The 17,743-nt window shown below is 40.3% G+C and overlaps 1 protein-coding gene across 3 annotated transcripts in view; it reads left to right on the forward strand.

Moving 5' to 3' along the window:
* Positions 1 to 17,743, forward strand: part of rad54l2 (RAD54 like 2) — a 191,792-nt gene that overhangs the window by 87,634 nt on the left and 86,415 nt on the right. For all 3 annotated transcript variants that reach the window (XM_073072525.1, XM_073072527.1, XM_073072526.1), the window contains exon 3: positions 10,770 to 10,941. In XM_073072525.1, the coding sequence (XP_072928626.1) occupies positions 10,770 to 10,941 (172 nt within the window). The remainder of the gene's footprint in view (positions 1 to 10,769; positions 10,942 to 17,743) is intronic.

Here is a 17,743-nt window from a genome sequence, read left to right on the forward strand (position 1 = left end):
ATTAAAACGAGATAGCTTGTCTTTGGACATGTAGGCCCTGTGGACTACTTTAAATTATAGGACGGAGTGGTGAGCACATAGTGATGAGGTGTTAACCAATTTAAGAATTTCATTCCAAGTCTCCTCAGAAATTGAAATCTGTAAATCTTGTTCCCAGGCATTTTCCATTTCCTGTTTGATGTTGTCTAGTTTACCAGGTTGGTTAAGGGTTCTTACATTCCAGGTTGCTGGTCTGATCTTCTTTGCTTTTAATCTGCCGACAGTCGCTGGATAACGGTCGAGGTTCACCTGTGGCGCATGAGATCCTCTACCGGATGAGGCTCCTTCAGTGAAGGCTCCATTCACATCTTTGAGCTGAGACCGTAGTTAATTTGAGTTCATGATTGTACAAGGGAGGAATACCGAAGTGGTTTCCTGTTGCCTTCTTCAGTTGCAGTGTCCATACTGGACGGGTAACCCTGGCCATTGATATCAGATTCATCTGCCCAGCGTTTTTAGTTCTACAACCATAAATTCAAATTTGTAGAATGTGCTTGTAAAAACCATCCCCCACCTGCAAACCATGGCTTCATGTGACCCTGATTGGGAGGCTAAACAGGTACTACACCTTGCCCAAGGGTGACCTGTAGGCTATTGGACGGAAGGAGCGCCTTACACCTCCTTTTGCTGAGCAATTGCACAGCACCGACACTGTTTTCACTACACTCAGGCAAATCATGATTACTGACAAGACCAAAGTATGTAAGGATGTGAAAGAAAAGATTCTAAACTGTTTAATTTCTGTCAGTGGGCTTGCATATTGGTCATGGTTACAGGAAATTATTGTGTAGCCAGTAATAGGCACCCTGTTATCTGGAAGAAAGTGGAGGAGGCCGATTGATTCTCCCAAGCATTGATGATAAAACACCTGTGTCAAACAAGTAATGCAGTGTCAATTCATTTGTGCATGTGGTTCTGCATTTAAAAAGAACACTAATAGTATACAAGATGTAAATGGCCCACTGAATAATGCCTAACTTCATTACTAATAAAATGTAATGCGGAGACAGTCCCATCACTTACAAAGCACCAGTAGTGTTCTACTATTTACTTTTTAATTTGTATCATATCTGCACCTTAATTTTCGTTTGTTTATTTGTGGTAATATTATTTGTTGTGTTATGTGTGTCAGTTACATGTACTGTATTGTACACCTTGATCCAGAGGAATGTTGTCTCATTTAACGGTATGCTTATGTACAGAATGGTTGAATGACAATAAAATTGAACTTTGAAAGTTTTCTGCCGACTTGTTATCTGTATTTGCTACCTCCCATTATAGACAAGTAGTATGTAGGCTTTATATGTTCAAACCAGCCATTGCAGGCCTTGAAAGTATCAGTAGTTGCAGAACATCCAGAACTCACTATGTATCTCTCTGTGCTTGCCACAACCTCATTTTTTCCTTGATCATCAAACACTGTATCACATTGTTGATTCTGACCTTTAGGGACATGCTCAATCATTTTCCCTTTTTTTATATCTTTACCCTTCTAAACATCCAAACCTTTGGGAAGTAACATTTTGGGCACTTATTTTGTCCAAATTAAGGATTAATTGCACTGTTGATATTGCAAGAATTAACAAGAAGCTGGTTGTCCATCATGATTTTTAAGATTAGCTTTAGATGTCACGTACATCGAAACATGCAGTGAAATGCGTCGTTTACATTAAATCAAATCAGCGAGGAATGTGTAGGGGACAGGCTGCAAGTGTCGCTATGTTTCTGGCACCAACGTAGCATGCCCACAACTCGCTAACACTAACTGCACATGGGAGAAAACCGGAGGAAATGCATGCGGCCACGAGGAGAACAGACAAACTCTTCACAGACAGTGGCTGGAATCAAACTTTGGTGATCGCTGGCGCTACAATAGTGATTGTGCTAACGGCTATGTGATGCCAAACATTTTTCACTTCTATTCATAATATTCAGTTTAATATTAATGGTTGTAGCTATTGTAATTCTTACTGGAGGGACAGTTTTAAGAGCTGCTGGGATATTAAACCATCTTAAAAGATTGCAGATAAATTATGAATCCCAATAGCAAGCAGAACACTTTGATCTTGATGGAATCAGAAAGTGTGGTAGAAAGAATGAAAAGCATTATGGGCTGAGTTGGCATGTTGTTCATAGAAACATAGAAAATAGGAGCAGGAGTAGGCCATTTGGCCCTTCGAACCTGTACCACCATTCAGTATGATCATGGCTGATCATCCAAATCAGAACCCTGTACCTGCTTTCTCTCCATACCCCCGATCTCTTTAGCCACAAGGGCCATATCTAACTTCCTCTTAAATATAGCCAGTGAACCGGCCTCAATTGTTTCCTGTGGCAGAGAATTCCACAGATTCACCACTCTCTGTGTGAAGAAGTTTTTCCTCATCTCGGTCCTAAAAGGCTTCCCCTTTATACTTAAACTGTGACCCCTCGTTCTGGACTTCCCCAACATCGGAAACAATCTTCCTGTATCTAACCTGTCCAATCCCTTTAGAATTTTATACGTTTCAATAAGATCCCCGTCAATCTTCTAAATTCCAGTGAGTATAAGCCTAGTCGATCACGTCTTTCTTCATATCAAAGTTCTGCCATCCCAGGAATCAATCTGGTGAACCTTCTCTGTACTCCCTCTATGGCAAGAATGTCTTTCCTCAGATTAAGGGACCAAAACTGCACACAATATTCTAGGTATGGTCTCACCAAGGCCTTGTACAACTGCAGTAGAACCTCCCACCAAAGCCTTGTACAACTGCAGTAGAACCTCCCTGCTCCTGTACTCAAATCCTTTTGCTATGAATGCCAACATACCATTTGCCTTTTTCACCGCCTGCTGTACCTGCATGCCCACCTTCAATGACTGGTGTACAATGACACCCAGGTCTCGTTGCATCTCCCCTTTTCCTAATCGACCACCGTTCAGATAATAATCTGTTTCCCTGTTCTTGCAACCAAAGTGGATAACCTCACATTTATCCACATTAAATTGCATCTGCCATGAATTTGCCCACTCACCTAACCTATCCAAGTCACCCTGCATCCTCTTAGCATCCTCCTCACAGCTAACACCGCCGCCCAGCTTCGTGTCATCCACAAACTTGGAGATGCTGCATTTAATTCCCTTGTCTAAATCATTAATATATATTGTAAACAACTGGGGTCCCAGCACTGTTCCTTGCGGTACCACATTAGTCACTGCCTGCCATTCTGAAAAGGTCCCGTTTACTCCCACTCTTTGCTTCCTGTCTGCCAACCAATTCTCTATCCATATCAATACCATACCCCCAATACCGTGTGCTTTAAGTTTGCACACTAATCACCTGTGTGGGAGCTTGTCAAAAGCCTTTTGAAAATCTAAATATACCACATCCACTGGCTCTCCCCAATCCACTCTACTAGTTACATCTTCAAAAAATTCTATAAGATTCGTCAGACATGATTTTCCTTTCACAAATCCATGCTGACTTTGTCTGATGATTTCACCTCTTTCCAAATGTGCTGTTATCACATCTTTGATAACCGACTCTAGCATTTTCCCCACCACCGATGTCAGACTAACCGGTCTATAATTCCCTGGTTTCTCGCTCCCTCCTTTTTTAAAAAGTGGGTTTACATTAGCCACCCTCCAATCCTCAGGAACTAATCCAGAATCTAAGGAGTTTTGAAAAATTATCACTAATGCATCCACTATTTCTTGGGCTACTTCCTTAAGCACTCTGGGATGCAGACTATCTGGCCCTGGGGATTTATCTGCCTTTAATCCCTTCAATTTACCTAACACCACTTCCCTACTGACATGTATTTCCCTAAGTTCCTCCATCTCACTAGACCCTCAGTCCCTTACTATTTCCAGAAGATTATTTATGTCGTCCTTAGTGAAGACAGAACCAAAGTAGTTATTCAATTGGTCTGCCACGTCTTTGTTCCCTATGATCAATTCACCTGTTTCTGACTGTAAAGGACCTACATTTGTCTTGACCAATCTTTTTCTTTTCACATATCTATAAAAGTTTTTACAGTCAGTTTTTATGTTCGCTGCCAGCTTTCTCTCATAATCTTTTTCCCCTTTCCTAACTAAGCCCTTTGTCCTCCTCTACTGGTCTCTGAATTTTTCCCAGTCCTCAGGTGTGCCGCTTTTTCTGGCTAATTTATATGTTTCTTCTTTGGACTTGATACTATCTCTAATTTCCCTTGTCAGCCATGGGTGCACTACCTTCCCTGGTTTATTCTTTTGCCAAACTGGGATGAACAATTGTTGTAGTTCATCCATGCGATCTTTAAATGCTTGCCATTGCATATCCACCGTCAACCCTTTAAGTATCATTTGCCAGTCTATCTTAGCTAATTCACGTCTCATACCCTCAAAGTTACCCTTCTTTAAGTTCAGAACCTTTGGTTCTGAGTTAACTATGTCACTCTCCATCTTAATGAAGAATTCCAACATATTATGGTCACTCTTACCCAAGGGGCCTCGCACGACAAAATTGCTAACTAACCCTTCCTCATTGCTCAATACCCAATCTAGAATGGCCTGCTCTCTAGTTGGTTCCTCGACATGTTGGTTCAGAAAACCATCCCGCATATGTTCCAAGAAATCCTCTTCCTCAGCACCCTTACCAATTTGGTTCACCCAATCTATATGTAGATTGAAGTCACCCATTATAACTACTGTTCCTTTATTGCATGCATTTCTAATTTCCTGTTTAATGCCATCCCCAACCTCACTACTACTGTTAGGTGGCCTGTACACAACTCCCACCAGCATTTTCTGCCCCTTAGTGTTATGCAGCTCTACCCATATCGATTCCACATCCTCCAGGCTAATGTCCTTCCTTTCTATTGCGTTAATCTCCTCTCTAACCAGCAATGCTACCCCACTTCCTTTTCTTTCCTGTCTATCCCTCCTGAATATTGAATATCCCTGGATGTTGAGCTCCCATCCTTGGTCACCCTGGAGCCATGTCTCTGTGATCCCAACTATATCATATTCATTAATAACTATCTGCACATTCAATTTATCCACCTTGTTACGAATGCTCCTCGCATTGACACACAAAGCCTTCAGGCTTGTTTTTACAACACTCTTAGCCCTTATACGATTATGTTGAAAAGTGGCTCTTTTTGCTTTTTGCCCTGGATTTGCCTGCCTGCCACTTTTACTTTTCACATTACTACTTTTTGCTTCTACCCTCATTTTACACCCCTCTGTCTCTCTGCACTTGTTCCCATCCCCCTGCCACATTAGTTTAAAGCCTCCTGAACAGCAGTAGCAAACGCTCCCCCTAGGACATTGGTTCCAGTCCAGCCCAGGTGCAGACCGTCCTGTTTATACCGGTCCCACCTCTCCCAGAACTGGTTCCAATGCCCCAGAAATTTGAATCCCTCCCCCTTGCACCATTTGTTCAAATGACAAATGTATCCTAAAGGGTCAATGGAGTTGCAACAAAAAATATTAATTGTTCGTTCTTAAATCAAAGATTATCTGCAGCCATATAATGCTATCATTCAAGATTTCACACTTTCAAATGCAGAAATCCTGAACTAGCTGCAAATGCCATCAGGGATCAGTCATTATGCTCTGTTTTTGGACCCTACATGGAGTCCAGAAGTAGAACATAAATGTGCTGGAATTTACCAGCAATTGGCTTGAGAGTATGCTCTTGACTTAGACCCAGTGCACAAAATACAAGTACATTCACAAATACATCAAATAAAAGAACAGATAGTAAAGCTAGGACCACAACTATGTTGTTAAAAGTTCTGTCCACACCTTCATTCTGGTTAACCCATGACCTGATTAGAGTTAGTGAAGGTGTTGCTGCTATGCTGGATTTCATCTATCAAGTTCAAGACTATTTTTATGCAGTACATTCTTTTTGGGTATGCATATGGATAGGACAAAAATAAAAAATTTGTATATGCTGGAAATTTCATATTAAAATTAGGTATTGCTGGAGGATTGGTAATATCTCTGGAGAGAGAAATTGAATTAATATTTTGGTTTGAAGACCTTTCATCGGTTTTGAAAAGGTGGAGAGAATAAATGTATTCTCAGCTGCTGAGGTGAGATGGGATGGGTGGCGAGAATGTATGTGGAAGATGAAAACCAAGAGCTTTCAGACGACACCAGAAAGATCATCTACAGTTAACAACCATTCAACACTAGCAGCATTTGTCAACTGGATTCTCAGGGTCATCGACCTGAAACCTTAACTCAATTTCTCCCTTGCTGATACTGCCTGACCTGAGTATCTCAAGCAATTTCTGTTATTGAGTGCAGGGTCATGATCTTGTTTGGATCTCACCCACTTTTAATTTTTCTCTGTAAACATCCCCTGTGGATGATAAAATGGACAAGGTAGTGCAATGTTCGTGTTTGATATTTCTTTAAAAAATATTTCTTCCTCACTTACCTTACTTCAGTGAAATCCATTTAGAAATGCCTCAGCACTACTTCCTTTTCATTGAAACCATTTAAAAACAAACTTTGGCGTCACCTAGCACTCTTGTTTTTTAATTTATTTCTACACTGTTTTCATTTAACTGTCCCTTAATCTACCGCAAGATGTAAGAGTGACATAATATGAGCTTGACTTGTTCACTCAGAGAAAATAATATAATAAAGTGAAAATAACCTTTTAATTGATGATCGTCAAATCTTCGAGAGAACAGTCTTGCGATTAATCATGGTGAACATTTCTGATTTCAATGATGCGCTTCCTTTCTGAGCACACAATTCAATTTACTTTTGCCTTAATCCCTTTGCAATCACTGAATTGCTTGCTTGCTTATTGAAGATGGTGGGGTGTTTCTAAAGTAAGGAGTACAGAAACTCAGAAAAAGTGAACTAAAGTTTTAAAAATGAATTTACAACCCAATAAATTGACAGTTTTATTTGGTATAGTCCCTCAATATATTCAAGGTATTTCTCCATCAGACCAACATGTAATTGCATTTGTTACATTATTGGCCAGAAGGGCTATTTTGTTGAAATGGAGAGATGCTTCTGATCCTACTTTGATACAATGGTTTTCTCAGGTGATGTTATGTCTTAGTTTGCAGAAAATCAGAAATCGAACTTTCGATCCTCGATTTGATTTTGAGAAAAGGTGGGGTTCATTTGGCCGCGACTATCATTTGATTTGAGTTAATTAATATTCAGATTCAGTTTATTGTCCTTTAGAAACCACAAATGCAATGCAGTTAAAAAATGAGACATTGTTCCCCCAGAATATCACAAAAGCATATGACAAAACAGACTACACCAGAAAATCCACATAACGTTTGGCAATCCCCAATCCAGAGTCCGAAGAGGCTGCTGCGTATTAATATAGCGCTACCGTCTAGCGTGTTTCCCAGAAAGGAGCTCCAAAACCACCAGACAAAAACAAGACCAAAAGCTAAAGCTACAAGACCTGCACAAAACCACATAATTACAACATATAGTTACAACAGTGCAAACGATAGCATAATTGATAAAAAAAAAACAGACTATGGGCACAGTAAAAATAGTCCAAGATGTTAAAGGACTGTAAGTTCAAAAGAAATCACCACAGTTTCCACAAGTCCCCAGGGTCCCGACAGACTTGCCATCCCATGCCGGTGGCAGAAGGGAATACCCCCGCTATCGACTTCCAAGGCGCCGCCCAACTCAGCCTCGCAAATGCAGCACATAATGGAAGCTCCGTCGAAACCTGCCTCACAGACGCAGTACACATCGAAAGCAACCTGAGTCCGTCGAAAGGACTCCGAGTCCGTTGAACCTCCGAGCCGACGACCATCCCCTCCGGCACAGCTTCTCTGAGCACCATCCTCTGCCGAGCATATTAGGATGGCCCCGCCAACGGCAGTGCGACCCCGAGGACTGGGGGCCTGTTCTTCCCAGCAGAGTCCCGAACCTCACAGCAGCAGCAGCAACGAAGAAGGTCTTCCTGGAATTTCCGGATGTTTCTCCGTGCTTCCATGTCCATTTTCAATCGCTTATGATTGCGCACGGCACCCCACTTCACAAATAACAGATAATCAGTTCCGGAGTGGCCGCTGCAAGCTGCGTCATGCCGCCATCTTGGATATGGTTTCCTTCCGATTTTTCTTTAAGTGGATTTGAGTTGGCAGATTGGTGTTTTTTTATGGAAGCTTGTATGACGTATAGCTCTGGGGTTGTGCTCCCAATAGGGTTTTTATTTTCTTTGTGTTTTTTTTTCAGTTAGTAGGGTATTTTTTAGTTAGTAGGGGTTTTTTTTCCTTTTTCTTTCAAAAAAATATTATTAACACTTTATTTTCACTTATAGATATTTGCTTAGATTTGTTAATCAGTTATTTGCTAATTTAATTCCTTATTGTATATAATGACATATTGACTTAATGTATCTTTTTTTGTTAATCTCCAATAATAATTAATAAAATGATTTTAAAATGAGAAAAAGTGATCTCTCTTCGCCCAGCCAAACCTTAACCTGAGGAAAAGCTGTTGTCAGCTGTTCTGGGTGGATTTTGTTTTAACAACTAAATAACAAAATCGGGCAGTGACAAATATATAATAGTTAAATATTGAAAATGGACTCTTTATTGAGCACAAAATAGTGGACTGAATACATTCCATCAGTGTAACCTGGATTGAACTGTTTATTTACTAATAAGCAAATGAAGCTTCTCCTTCTGATTATGTAATATGCATCATTTTGAAGTGTGTTGTTAATGCAAAACAAATTTGATTTTAAAGCTTTGTTTTAAAATTAAGTGGGAGAATGAGGAAAGAAAGTATTGCCCTTATTTACCCAGGTATGAAGGTTTAAGACATCGTCTCTTCCCGAGTTTTGGTATGTTGGAAGGAGGTACTAGATAGTTTTGTATACAGTGCAGAAATATGCCTTTCAACACAACTTCTGTCCTCGTCTTCATATTTGTTTCCTTATCCCTCATATGTGTGTTCCCTCAAATACATTTACACTGTTTTCTTCCAAAAGGAGTATATTGTGAATTCTCTGTATCAGTATTACTTTCCTTTAATGATGGCCTTCACTTATGTTCTTCCTCACAGAAAAATTCCTAAACATTTTAAAGAATTGTAGTAGAAAAGAGATTTTTCTCTTAAACCTTTCATGATATGTGTAGCTCACATTTTTGGTAACATTCTTGAAAATCCTTCCTGTGACCTCTCCGTTGCCTATAAATGTTTTTCATAATACAATGACCTAAAGCCTGCAAAATATGCTAAGCACAAGAGATGTTAGAAGGCTTGAGCAACACACTAAATGATGGAAGAACTCAGCAAGTCAGGCAGCTTTAACAAACTTTAATATAGTTAGCATGATTAAATCTACCCTTCTCAAATTAAACTGCAGTACTTCTCCATTGCTGATCCCATGAGGAGTGTATCCTCACTTTAGAGCAGCTGTTCCCAATCTGGGATGCACTGACCCCTCGGTTAATGGTAAGGCTCCATGACACAGAAGAGGTTGGGAGCCATGCTTTGGAGTGTATCCTGACTGCCGTTTTACTTGCCCTGCCTTGTTCCCTAAGAGGAGGTCTAAAATTGCACCCTTCCGAGTCAGGCCCTTTATAAATTGACAGAGGAAACTTTCTTGGACACATTTCACAAATTCTGTCACAATCAGGCCCTTAGCACTGGGTGGCCCAGTCATTACTGCGGAAATTAAAATCTCTCACCAATTACAACCCTATTATTTTTACAACTATGAGGGTCTCTAAAATACAGCCCCACAAGAGTGACTCTCCCCTTTTTGTTTCTAACCTACACGTATGCTCTCACTGGACAATCCTCCAAGAATGTAATCTCTAAGTACTCCCTTATCAAAAACATCCACACCCTGTCATCGCTTACCTCTGTCATGCCTCTAGCAGCAGTAGACCGCGATCAGTAAGGGTAGGCAGGAACATCTCCACCATGATTATTCTCAACACTTACAGTGTTCATTCCCTCCACAGGTTTGATTATTTATGGTGGAGTACCTCTGCTGTATAATGGAAAATAGTACCAGAAGTGAAAGTGACTTCAATGTTTTATTAATATGTTTGCATTCTTAACATTAGCAATTTAACCTTTTATACTGATCAATCTACCCATTGCCTTACTGGAATGATGTACCTCCTTACTTTGACTTGATATACAGTAACTGTTGCATTCCCCAGTGACCTTAGCAGCTATCTAACTTTTTTTCATGCGTGTTTTGGTCTCTTGTAGCAGACTAATAAAACACCATTGCTCCACAAATAAAAATCTCAAGATACTTTGTTTTAGTCTCAGAAAATTCTGTTTGAAAATTGTGCAAAAGCATCAAAACATCTTAATGCCATAGGCTTCTAAGCTTCTAACGTGGTTTGGTATTTTATTTTCTGAAATCAGTTTTGTTGTCAATGGTTCTGAAGGAGAGGCATGGACCTGAAACATTAATTGCTTCTCTTTCTACAGATTCTGCCTGACTTGCTGAGTATTTCCAGCATTTTCTTTGTTTATTGCTTTTAATTGTGTTTTTCCACTAAGCAGAGTAAACTGTGGATAAAGCATAAAGCCCTTTGAAAATTTGTGCTTTTTCCTTGAGCACATGAAAAGAGAAACTCTGAGTTAATAGATTTCCACCCTGCCATAGGGTTTCGACCCAAAACATCATCTGTACTCTTTTCCATAGATTTTGCTTGGTCTGCTGAGTTCCTCCAGCATTTTGTGTGTGTTGTTAATAGATTTCAGCTCCTCTTCCCATTCTTTCTTTCAGATGATTCTGAGCTCACTCCTGTCAGTTCTGAGCATTCCCCACAGCCTGATACCAGGGGATGGAACTGTTCCACTTCAACTACCTCATCACAGAATGAAAAGAAACAGACGGGCTCAGTGAATGGCAAGAGGAAAAGGTCAACAAAGTCTGTCCACATGAGAAGAAACATCCGGTACAGCAAGTTCTGCCTCCTTGATCTTTAAGTTCTGGTAAAGCACAGGCAGTAATTTTCTGTTATGCACACAGGTTCTGGTGTAAAGTTCTGTGGAGCTAGCTGTGCAAGCTTGTTCTTTATTCCGGATACTTGTATCAGGATAGGAGATGTTGCAGAAGGTTTAGTTCTGAAGACATTAAGCAGTTTGATTAGGAAAGCAAACTGTGTTCAGAAATTACTAAGCTGTAAAGGTTGAAGGTCCCTTATGTAATGCACTAAATATAGAACACTTTAAGAAACTTTTTGTCAAAACTTGGAATATTATATTCATTTCTGATCAGGAAGGATGCAGAAGCGTTAGTGTGCAGTGGAGAATTACCAGGATGCTGCTTGGATTAGAGAACGTGTCTTGTGAAGGCATATTGAACAAACTAGGGCTTTTCTCTTTGGAATAAAGGAGGGTAAGAAGTGACTTGATAGAGGTGTACAGGATGATAAGAGGCATACAGTAGATCAAGTGGATTGCCAGTGACTTTTTTTAAGCCCAGGGCAGAAATGGCTGAAACAAAGGGATATAATTAAGATGTTTGGAGAATGTACTTACATAGAGAGTGATAAATGTGTGTTACTCCCTGCCAGGGGTGATGGTAGAAGCAGATACAGTAGGCACTTAAGAAATTCTTAGGCACATGGATAATAGGAAAACAGAGGGCCATGAACGAGAGAAGGATTGGATTGATCTTAGAGTAGGCTTAAGGTTGACACAACATCGTGGGCTCCAGGGCCTATACTGTTCTATGTTTAAAGCATTAGATAAAGCTTTAATCTGGATTTATTATAGGTGTACTTGAAATAATATAGATTCAAAGTTCAAAGTAAAATTTATTACCAAAGTGCATACATGTCACCACATACAACCATGAAATTCTTTTTTCTGCTGGCATAGTTAGCAAATCTATAGAGCAGTAACTGTAAACAAACTATGCAAATGCAGATATAAATAAATTTCAATAAATAATGAGCATGAAATAATATAACAGAGCACTTAAATGAGTGTAGCTATCCCCTCTTGTTCAGAGCTGTTCTTGAACAACTTTTGTTTAAGTAACAATTCTTAAATCTGGTGGTGAGGCTCTTGTACCTTCTATCTGATGGCAACAGTGAGCCAAGAGCATTCCGTGGGTGTTAAGACTCTTTGATGATGGATGCTGTTTTTCTACGGCAATGTTTCATGTAGATGTGCTCAATGGTTGGGAGGGTTTTGCCTGTTTTCTGTTTATAGTAAGCATAAAAGCAGGAGCAAATTATTTTGGAATTTTTGCAATAATTTATTGTTGGCTTGACCTATTTTGTGCTTTCACAGTATGTGTTTATGATTTTTCATACTTAGTTTTGGGATCTGGGCATTTATTGTCCATTTCTAAATGCCCATGAGAAGGTCACAGATACAGCACAGACACCTATGCAGGTGACACCAGAAGTTGGGATTGAACCTGCAACACTTGGCTTGTGGGGCAGCAACTTTGCCATTGTCAATTCTTCAATTGCAACAGTCCTTCTGGTGAAGTTTCTACCACAATACCCTATTGATGAGGAGTCTTCAAATTGTAACAGTAGCTGTGTTTTTCCTCCCAGAGAAATGGCCTGACCTGATTATTTCCAGCATTTTCTATATTCATTATTACCATAGTGCTATTGGGCAGTGAGTTCCAATATTTAGATCCAACAACGACAAAGGGCCTGGGATATATTTCCGTATTGTTAGCCAGGATTGCGTGTATCTGGACAGAGAATGTGCAGACAGTGAAGGTCCTATGTATTTGCTGCATTGACCTCACTGATTGTGGTCGTGGGTTTGAGATTTGTTGTTGGAGTTAGTTAAGTAGCCTAGAAGGAGCTAGAGTATGTAGGGTGGTACACATTGCGGCCACTGAGAGCTGAGTGGAAGGAATGAATGGTTACGATGTCAGTCAAATGGGTTTCTTTGTCATGGATTGTGTTGAGAATTGTTGGGTCTGCATTTATCAGTCCTGATTTTAACTTGCCTGCAATTTTCCCTGATTTCACCAAGCCATTTCTTTAAAACTCTGATGTAACTGAGCAGTGTAACTTGGAAGTTTCACTGTGTCAATGAGACAGCAAGGAAGTCATATGCTTTGTCCTGTGAATATGTGAAACCATTTAGATACAGCAAATATGAAGCAAGTTGGCCTCTGCTGCTTGAATCAGAGCAGAGTCATATGTAACATAGAACCTGGTAAATACCATGAAAATTTATGAGGAATATATGCATATCATCCAGCAGCGACAGTGAGCAGTATTACCAGTTTTGTTGTAGAACCTGATCAGAACATTAAATTCACAACTTCAAAACTACTTTCACTAGTAAACAAATTCAAAATGCTGGAAAACGGAATGTGTCAGGCAGCATCTATGGAGGGGAATAAACAGTCGACGTTTTGGGCTGCGACCCTGCATCAGGACTGGAAAAGAAGGGGGAAGAAGCCAGAATAAGAAGGTAGGGAAGGTGAAGGAGCACAGACTGGCAAATGATAGGTGAAACCAGTTGGGTGAGGTAGGGGGGAGATGAAGTAAGAAGCTGGGATGTGATAGGTGGATGAGATAAAGGGCTGAATGTAACAACTGGAAGTGATTCTATGGATCACCAGAGTGAGTTTCCTACTGGTCATAATATGTGACCAGACTAAATTGTTTGTCTATCCATTGTTCACAGCTGTGTGATTTTTAATCACAAAGAGACTCGAGGGACTGCAAATACTGGAATCTGGAACAGTACAAGTGATCTTTAATCACTATGCAGTAAAAAGCAGCAAGAATCCTGGCTGACCTGTTTTGTTTTCTCACAAGCCCATGATAAAAACCAGAGAAAATTGCCAATGTCTGAATGTGTGACATATTTATAAGAGATAAGTTAGTATCACAAATAGAAATTAATAGTTTTATATAACATTGATTGCATAGTATAGCAGAGAACTGACTATGAGTACAAGTTTTGGAAAAGGATAATATCACTGCATGGAGAAATGATTTTGGCTTAGAAAATCAAGTAGTGGTATTGCTTTGGAGATTACAATGATTAGAAAAGCCTTATGGGAGTAGTCTTTATGGTCTCTAACAATAGCTACAGAGTTAGAATGCTAGTTGGGAAATATTAGGAGCTTCAACAAAGGCAATGCAACATTACTGAAGGGAACTAATTCCATATAGACTAGGAAACTCATACAGTCTTGAGGACAAGTTCATTGAGGGCATTTAAGGCAAGTTTCCTGGGACAAAGGATTGTGAACAGAACTGGGAATAAGCAAATTCAGAGACACCATGTGTGATGAGACAGGACTAGCTGGTAAAGGATTTCTGTAGGAGGTCAAATGATCATAGAATAGAATTTCACAAGAGATTTATAGGTCACAAGCCAAAGTCAGAAGCTAGAATTTAAGCAAGGGCAGTCCATTGGAGACAACTTTTAGAAGCTAGCTTCAAAATTGGAAGAGTGGGCGTAAGTATATTTATTGAGTGTAAACACAAAATACTCTGCAGATGCTGGAGTCAAAGCAACATGCACAACATGCTGTTAATTCCCTGCCCCTCCCTTCCCCCATCCCAGTTTCACTGCCTCCTCCTCCAGTTGCCTATCACTTCCCTCATGGTTCCACCTCCTACTACACAGTGCTTTCCCCTTACATTCCTTCTTCACCTTTCCTGCCTATCCCCTCCCCCAACTCTTGACCTTTCCCTTTACTGGTTTTTCACCTGGCACCTACCAGCCTACTCCTACCCACCCTCCCCTCCCTCTTCAGTCCTGACAAAGTGTCTCGGCCCGAAACGTTGACTGTTTGTTTCCACGGATGCTGCCCAACCTGCAGAGTTCCTCCAGTGTGTTGTGCGTGTTATATTGTGTAAACTTGAAAGGATTGTACGTCAAGAGGAAGAGAGTGAACAGTGGTCCCTTAGCTGAAACGGTAACTAATGAACAGTTAGTTTTTAGGCTAAAATTTTGCATTATTCGTCACAGTAGGACACACTAAAAACATTCCTAACATTGTTAGTATTAGGCTTTAAAAATACTGGGGGGGGGGGAGTTAAAAATAATGTAATATCACAAATGGTAAATGTGTGGCCAAATGGTTGTCGATCTTTGGAATTCTCTATTCCTAGGAGATGAGAATGCTGACTCATGTAAATGCTGTGATAGGTTTATCAGCTACAAGGGCACTGTGAATTATATCACAGGCAGGAAAATGATCCAAGGTCAGACGAATGTCAGAGCAAGTTCAAGTATTGAATTGTCCTTGTGTTTATCCTGTGAGATGTACAGGTGTGTGTTAGTCAAAAAGATTTAAGTTCTGAATGATTGAATATGAAATCCAACAGAAGAGCACGTATTAGAAAGGGAAGCATTTTAACCATCGACTTTGAGTCATGCTTGTACAAAGTTGCTACTTGTACTCAATGTTTCAAGTGCCCTAAATTTCATTGGATTGTAACAAATAGTTTTGTGTGTGTGTGTTTGTTTGTTTGTTTTAAAGTTGCAAAATCACCTATAAGTAAAAGTGAGCCCATTTCCCTGATGATGTGAAATTATGGGAAGTGTTTTCAAAAGAGATGGAATTTGGGCAGTATCAACCTGTACTGTGTGTGTGGCACTCTGTGGTATGATAACCATTCTAAATGCTGGTTAGATCTGGCATCTCAAAGCTGGATATCAATCCACGTGTTGACGTTTCTGGCCAGGACCCTTCGTCAGGACTAGCTTTGATGTTTTGGGCCAAGGCCCTTCATTAGGACTGGCTTGACAGTCTCAGCCCAAAATGTTGACTGTTTATTCCCCTCCATGGATGCTGCCCGACCTACTGAGTTTTTCAGCATTTTGTGTGAGATCAAGGTAGGAGGTCAAGCATGATTCAATGAGGTGGTCGGGGATTAGCACCAGGCATGTATGAAAATGAGCAAAGCTGCATCACAGCACTTTGTGTATGCGTGACAACAAAAGAACTAGTGGACGAAGTGAGCAGTGCCACAGCCGACAGATCAGGTCAAAAGTCTCCATCACCATTGACCAGAAATTCCCCTGAATCAGTTGCATGAATAGTGTGGGTGTGAGTAGATCACTGGTGGGGTATCCTGCAATGTGAGACTCAATGAAAGTGTATGGCCTTCATTAGTTAAGGCACTGAGTTCAAGACGTAACGTTACAACTCTAGAAAACCCTAGTTAAACCACATTTGAAGTATTGAGTTCAGTTTTGATCACCTCATTATAAGAAAGATGTGGAGACTTTAGAGAGGGTGCAGAGGAGATTTATCAGGATGCTGCCTGAATTAGAAAGCATGGCTTAGAGAGCATAGGTTGGGCGAGCTAGGGCTTTTCTCTCTGATGTGAAGGAGGATGAGAGGTGACTTTAGGTAGAGGTGTACAAGATGATAAAAGGCATAGATAGAGTGAATATCCATGGGTGAAATGGCTAATACAAGGGGCATAATTTTAAGGTGATTGGAGGAAAGTGTAGGGAGATGTCAGAGGTAAGATTTTAATATAGTGAGTGGTGGCTGTGTGGAACACTCTGCCAGGGATGCTGGAAGAAGCAGCTACATCAAAAACATGTGTGGTAACTTCTACTTTACAAAAAGACCACTCAACAACTTGATGGCCAAAAGAGCTTCTTTATCTGGGACGGCAAATGATATTTACAATACAGAGGCTTCCAGGTACCTCGTGCGGTATGGGTGGAGGAACTATATACAGTGCATACTGGGAGTAAAAAGAGCGGAAGTAAAGACCCCGTCTCTTGCTACCAACAGCTTCCTGATTAGTATTAACTTACTTTTAATAATACTAACATTACAACAACATGGATGATAGAAAAATGCAGAGAAGAGTTAGATTGATTATAGAGTAGGTTTAAAAAGTCAGCACAACATCATGGGCCAAAGGGCTTTGCTGCAATGTTCTGTACACTGTGTTCTAACTCTACCAACACAAGTCAAGGACGTGGTGGAATTCTAGCCACTTTCCTGGTTGAGTGAATGAGAAATTTCACAATTATATGGCGTGGCAGCCCACCAGCGTTGGCATCGCATTCACCATTGTAAACATTTATTTCCTCTCCAACAGTGTCCCATCCATAAAACAGATTGGAGCCTGCTCAGGGTACTCTTAACGGCCCTTCCAAACCCATAACATTTGCAGTGAAGGACAAAGGCAGTTAGTACTTTCGGAACACCAACACTAAGTTCCCTCTGAATTCCCTCTAAGTTTCATACTGTTTGAATTTGGAAATAATTTTTGGTCCCTTCATTGTTTTCTGGGTCTAATTCCCGGGACTTTCCATTCAACAGCAGTGGAAGTACGTTCTGCAGAAGGACTGCAGTGGTTCAAGAAAGTAGTTGTCCACCATCATCTATTAGGGTTACAATAAATGCTGGGCTTGCTAATAATGCTAGTATCCTAAAAAACTAAATAGTAAAATAAGGATGCCTTTTAAGGAAAGTACAGGTAAAGTGCATGGTGAAACAGCCACTGGAATTTTTGAACTAACAAAAGTGTTTTGAATACCTTTCAAGAGGTGATGTAGAATTGAAAGCTGCAGGCCAGAATGTGGAGCTGGATGAGAATTTTGTAAGAAAGAGGAAATGATACAGAAATGTATGCATTCAGACTTGGGACTGAAAAAGGTGCTCAGTGTTTGTGATTAGATCCATGTCAAGATTGTAGATTTCCAAGTACAAGGTAATCCTGCATTATGAGGGGTATAGATAGGATAAATGCAAGCAGGGTTTTTCCCTCTGAGGTTTGGTGAGAC

The sequence above is a fragment of the Hemitrygon akajei genome, chromosome 19 (genome assembly GCF_048418815.1).
Source record: "Hemitrygon akajei chromosome 19, sHemAka1.3, whole genome shotgun sequence".
NCBI lineage: Eukaryota > Metazoa > Chordata > Chondrichthyes > Myliobatiformes > Dasyatidae > Hemitrygon > Hemitrygon akajei.